The 6,000-nt window shown below is 39.5% G+C and overlaps 1 protein-coding gene and 1 non-coding gene across 3 annotated transcripts; both read right to left on the bottom strand.

Annotated features, from left to right (window-relative positions):
* Positions 1 to 240: 240 nt before the first annotated feature.
* LOC101300413 lies at positions 241 to 1,246 on the bottom strand. Of its 2 annotated transcripts, XR_185526.1 has the most exons (3): positions 944 to 1,243; positions 738 to 835; positions 241 to 643 (listed from the first exon to the last, which is right to left on the bottom strand). It is a non-coding gene; the product is annotated as an uncharacterized LOC101300413 (transcript). The 2 variants fall into 2 exon arrangements; XR_185525.1 differs by having other exon boundaries at positions 738 to 1,246.
* A 2,280-nt stretch (positions 1,247 to 3,526) lies between these two features.
* Positions 3,527 to 5,862, bottom strand: LOC101300116 (putative pentatricopeptide repeat-containing protein At5g13230, mitochondrial-like). Its single transcript, XM_004310083.1, has one exon. It carries the CDS (start codon positions 5,788 to 5,790, stop codon positions 3,589 to 3,591), a length of 2,202 nt encoding a protein of 733 aa, XP_004310131.1. The 5' UTR covers positions 5,791 to 5,862; the 3' UTR covers positions 3,527 to 3,588.
* Between the last annotated feature and the right edge of the window lie 138 nt (positions 5,863 to 6,000).

Raw genomic sequence — 6,000 nt, 5'->3', positions numbered from 1 at the left:
CCCTCACGTTTGATTGTGAGATGCCAGCTTCCAAAGCAATGATCAGTATATAGATTCCGCCTCGCGTACAAATTAAGACATGGCCCAACTACAGGTTTAGGCAATTTTCTATACAAGGGAAACTGTGAACTGTGAACGAACCTCCACAATCAACATACATGGAATTTTTGAAGAACTCTCAATCTGGTAGATAGGTCACGCTCATCTCTCAATTATCAGACGACATTTACTTCATGTTACAATAATTTGATTTACAGGATGAAGCAAGTCAAATGACTGACTTATGCAATGAGTTATGAAATAGGGTAGTAAGATCGATAATCACAATTTTGAGTGTGAGAAATTGAGAATACATGTTCATAGCATGATGCCCCTACCCTTCGGCGAAGCTACATGAAGTTTCAATTCAGAGTTATACAAACTAAATACTACATTAAAGTTTCAGTGCTCTATATAATCAAGCATTTCTGTGTTCTCATAATACTTGTTCAGGTGAGCAACTATTGTGCAAGAATTCTGGAAAATATGTGATTTGGAATATGTATACATAGCTTACCCAAAGCCACATTCAAACCTGTTACCAAAGGATTGACGCAGAAAATCTTCTGAGACTGTAGCCTTCTGTAAGTCCGACCCTCGTCACCTACAAATGTTTCAGAATTAGAGGGTTTATAAAATGAAGTGCAGTACCAGGACTGGTTTCGGATATGATGATTAGTGATGTCAAACAGATGCACCTTAATTTTCTCTGGGTTTGGCAACAGAACACCCTGCTTAACCCTTACAAATTGCTGCTGAAGAACCACACTCCCTTTCTCTCCAGCTCTTAGTTATACTTGTAAAACACATAACAAGTCCCAGCCATGGTTATTATCAGTAACATGAACCAGAAAGAATAAACACCGATAAAGTACTAATTTTGGAAAAGAGGACGAGAACTTACCAGTTACTAATTCATTGGGCAACACTGAGAATCTGATCGAAGGGCATCAGAAGAGGAGAAAACACGGTCTTTCCCCTAGTAATTTTAGATATTTGTTTGGTATTGCTGATCTTAGAAGCAAGTTGAGTCCATCACATTTGGTGTCGAACAAGGCTACTTGTATCAGACAATTTACACAAACACAACATTCTTTAGATGACACCTTGACATGTATATAATTATAAATAGATGATATATACTAGGAAATGATAAACATAATAGAAATTTAAGTTGGGGATAAATATCATTTCCATTATGCAACCTAATTTAGTGCTTCATCTGGAGTTGGATATATAACTTGTAAAGAGTCTCAGTGGAACACAATGAAAACAAAGTCAAATAGAAATTCAATATTAATTGGATAAATTTGAGTACTCCTAGTGATAGTGGGGACTTTGTAGCTGGTTTGTCAAATTCTCTTTTGAAGCAGAACTATAAACAAGGTTTTGTCAGTAAGATGAACTGTTACTTTCTCAAGAGCCAAGTCTCTCTCAAGAGGAAGCATTTATTTATTTTTGATAGTTAACGGAATGCAATCAACTATAGATAAATTCCCAATATATTTTCTTCTGTGGAAACTCAAGGTATACCTGATTCATACTTTTCTCTGAACAAATGAAAAATGGCAGCTGAAGTTTACCAAAAAAAGCAGCAAATCCACAATATTCTTCCTGTAAAAAACAAAACAAAAAGGAAGCAAACTCATGGTTCAGGCTTGCAAAAACAAATAACTATTTATGCACGATTTATCCTTATACATTTTCAACATTTAATATCTTACCAGACTCGCTAGCTCTAGTAATATAGATGCGTGCAAAGACTTGTACTCGCACAGTAGTCACAAGCTTGGCCAGTATAGTCATTTCCCTGGTGAGACATGAAGTGAGCAGCCATTAAAATGTAGGCAGCAACCAAGTGAAAGGACATTCATATTATGTAAGGCTTGATGTCATAAGTCATGCAGTTATGCAGAGATCATGGTAATATTCAGACTAGTTAGAGATAATGCGCGTCTATCATCAAAACAGAAACTTATAACCCAAAGACTAGAATCTGCACTCCTAGCCACAAACCTATTTGCAGAAATTTTCGAAGAAAAGCAAACTTTGACTCCTGGTGTTGCAATAAACTTGCCTAATCAACCACTGTTCTACTCCACTAGCACCTACAACATTGTGCCACAAACCTATTTGCAGAAATTTTTGAAGAAAAGAAACATTGACTCCTGCTGTTGCAATAAACTTGCCTAATCAACCACTGTTCTACTCCACTAGCACCTACAACATTGTGCAAAACTTGAGACTTGAAAGTCAAAAACTTAAGATCACAATCGTAACTTTGAATGAATAATATGCTAAAGTGCAATACGGAACATTTTAAGTGCGATATGATGTGTCTAATGTCACAAATGACTGAAGCTATGATGTGATACACAGTATATAGCAGATATTTGATGGCAGTTATCATATAGCAAATGACTTACTTCACTATGATTATCCACTCTCAGCTTTTTTTATTTATTTTTATTTAACGAGTGCTTTTGCATTAAGTCAGTGATTAACAAGTTTATTAAGTATGTTCTCCAATAAATGTGAGAGGGAAGACCATGACACATGGAGAAGAATTCTACGTTATACCAATGTACTTGATTTCAAACACACCATACTCTTCATATACAGCATATAAATAGGTAGATTCTCAATAAAAACATGCATGCATCCTTGCACATAAATGACAGGATTATGTATGCAATATATCAGCAATTTTTTCTTAGCAAGATGATGCCGCAAAGACCAAAATAAAAAAGCTAGAGATTCCAGGGTCAAGTTCCGTGCATGATCATCCAAGATCGACTCTGATCCTTGCAGAATAGGGATGCAAAGATGTGCAATTTACTCGAGCTGCATATTGACAACAACAGTGATAATTTATGCCGACAAATTCATGTAACTGGGTGCTGCTAAACTTCCATGACATGACCACAGATTGATAATGAATGACATTATTTAATCAAATGGCTATACTATTATTTCACATGGTCATAATTGGCAGGCTGATCTCTAGAAAAAGTGGATCATCTTTTTCATTTCATCTTTCTGAACTTACAAAGTGAAAAAAGAAATGGTAATGGGAACAAAGAAGTTGCCAGAGTAAAAATAAGTACAGTAACAGATAAGAATTCTGAATTATCAACAAGACAGCATTTTACAAGATCAGTAGAAATTGTGGTTCACATTTGCACGTTTTGGAGTTTGGGGCCCAGAAGGAATGTTGGGAAATGCTAATTGGCAATAGAGGTGCAAAGTTCATCATGGTATTCAAAAGATCTAGTTTAAACCTGCTAGAAGGCCAAAGACATACAAAGAAAAGTGTAACGCATTGTTGAAACAAATGTTGCCAGCATGGTCTGTGTGTGTGTGAGCCAACTTTTCAAACACTACACAAAACATGTAGATAAAACATGTATTCACATTATAATTTGTTCATGTTGCTGGTTATATATGGAATTACCTGCAAGAGAATGCATCACATTCTATTTCTCCGTGTTTAGGACAGGAATACTTCATGAAATCACCTTCGAAGTACCAGATCTCAACAAAAATCAATCACCAGTAATCACCACAGGAGCAAATCCCATCCTGAAAGTGATGGAACCGATTCATATCTCTAACAATAATTTCACGCTGCACGACCTTTGATATTAACTTCACTGTGGCATGGCAGTCTACACATATCCGTAGATTTTTAATGATACGAATGAGGCTCCCAGATGGAGTTCTAACCAGCGCAAATGCTAGAGCTAATCTTTCACTGTGTACCCACAAGAGGCGCTCCTTTTCATCATCCTCAACATCAAGCATAACAACATTACAATTGGGAACATGACCTGCCTTCAAGATTCTCATTTTCAACCATTCCAGCATCCCATTGATCAGTCTCATGTCAGGATGTGAAATATCACCCACGGTGAAATAATGAACTCTGCCCTGGTTCTCAATCCAACTTAGGCCCGGCTCCTTCTTTACTCCTTTCCTTTTCATGTTTTTTCTAACAGAAGCCACATTATCCCACCTCTTTGCAGTGGCATATAAGTTTGACAACAACACATGTGTAGCCTCATCTTGTGGATCCATTTCGAGCACATGCTGGGCAGAAATCCTTCCAAGCTCAACATTATTATGGATAACACAAGCTCCAAGCAAAGCACGCCATACCATAGCACTAGGTTCAAATGGGATTTCGTCAATCAACTTCACAGCCTTATCAAGCTGGCCTGACCTCCCCAGAAGCCAGACCATACAAGTATAGTGCTCCATGCATGGTTCTATGTCGTAGTCCCCTACCATACAATTAAAATAAGCATGTCCTTGGTCTAACAGTCCTGCATTGCTGCATGCCGATAGGACACCAACAAAGGTTAACTTGTTTGGTTTGTAATTTGTTTCCTGCATCATTTCAAAAAGTTTTAGAGCCTCCTTACCAAGACCGTGCATAGAATATCCTGAGATCATTGCATTCCATGAAACTTCATCTTGTTGCTTCAACTTATCGAACACCAAGCGGGCATCTTTGATGCTCCCACACTTGGCATACATGTCTATCAAAGAATTACCAACTACAGTATCCTTGTCATATATGGTTTTGATTGTCACTGAATGAATCTGATGTCCTGGCTCCAACGCTGCTAGGCTAGCGGAAGCACGGAGAGCACTGGAGTACGTCACTTCTGTGGCTTGCACTTGGCATCTAAGCATATCTGAAAACAAAGTCAACGCCTTCTCCCCATCACCTAACTGGACATAACCAACAATCATTGTGTTCCAAGATACATCATTTCTGTTTGATGATTTAAGAAAAAGGTCCATCGAGTTTTCTATCTGTCCACATTTAGCATAGACATCCATGAGGGCATTTGAAACATACACAACTGAGTCAAGACCAACCTTGACTACGTGACAATGGATTTGCTTCCCCAAAACTAAACTCTCCATGGTTGCACAAACTTGCAGCACACTAGCATACGTAAACTCATTGGGAGCAACAAAAGCTTGCCTCATCCGACAGAACATGTCCAGCGCCTCTTCACAGTGGTTACTCTGAGCGTACCGCGAAACCATGAGAGTCCAAGGAATCACTTCATTTTTGGGCACCTCTTGAAACACCCTCCGAGCATCATCAACATCTCCACATGTGGTGTACAAATCAAGCAAAGAAATCCCCACATACAGGTCCTTTTCGTAACATGATTTTATCACACATCCATGAACACACTTCCCGTGATCCAGCGCCTTTAACCCGAGACAGGCCTTAAGCACACCGCTAAAAGTATAATTATTAGGCCTGAACCCAACCACCCTCATTTGACAGAAGAGCTCAACCGCCTCTCCAAAACCGCCATTCTCAGCATAGCACCCTATCATCCCGGACCAAGCTACCATATCCTTACAAACAATCCCATCAAACACATCCCTAGTAATACCAACATCGCCGCAAACAGAGTAAGCATCAATAAGAGCAGTGCCGACAAAGGCATTGGCGCCGTGTCCGAGCTTATAAACACAAGCATGGACAGTCCAAACCAGCTCAGCCAGTCCCATCCTCACAAGCAACTTCAAAACAGCGGTAAACACAAACGGGTTCAGCTCGTGGCCTTCTCTATGCAACCTTCCAAACAACTCTAAAGCCTCAGCGAAACGCTGAGACTCCGAAAACCCCTGGATTAAGGTGACAAAAGAAATCACATTTCTGTGGGGCATTTCGTCGAACACCTTGAGTGCATCGTTGACTGAACCAGCTTTCACATACATGTTGGCGAGAATGTTGTAAGCGAACAGGTCCAAGCATCCGCCTTTCTTCAAAATGTGGGAGTGAAGAGCCGTTGCGGAAGTGAAGTCGGTGTTTTGGATGTGATGTTGGAGCGTGGCTGCGTAGACGTGAGAGTCGAATCCTGGGTTGGGAGGTTGTGAGTGGGATGTGAAGTGTTGGGTCAATTGGGTAAAGTAGCCACATCGTTGAAA

The sequence above is a fragment of the Fragaria vesca genome, unplaced genomic scaffold (assembly GCF_000184155.1).
Source record: "Fragaria vesca subsp. vesca unplaced genomic scaffold, FraVesHawaii_1.0 scf0513160_u, whole genome shotgun sequence".
Classification (NCBI taxonomy): domain Eukaryota; kingdom Viridiplantae; phylum Streptophyta; class Magnoliopsida; order Rosales; family Rosaceae; genus Fragaria; species Fragaria vesca.
Note: the sequence above shows the minus strand (reverse complement) of the source record. Positions and strands in the feature narration are given on the sequence as shown.

What these genes read in the sequence shown, in the direction of transcription:
- LOC101300116 (XM_004310083.1), bottom strand. Translation starts at nt 5,790, where the DNA reads ATGTATGTGAAAGCTGGTTCAGTCAACGATGCACTCAAGGTGTTCGAC.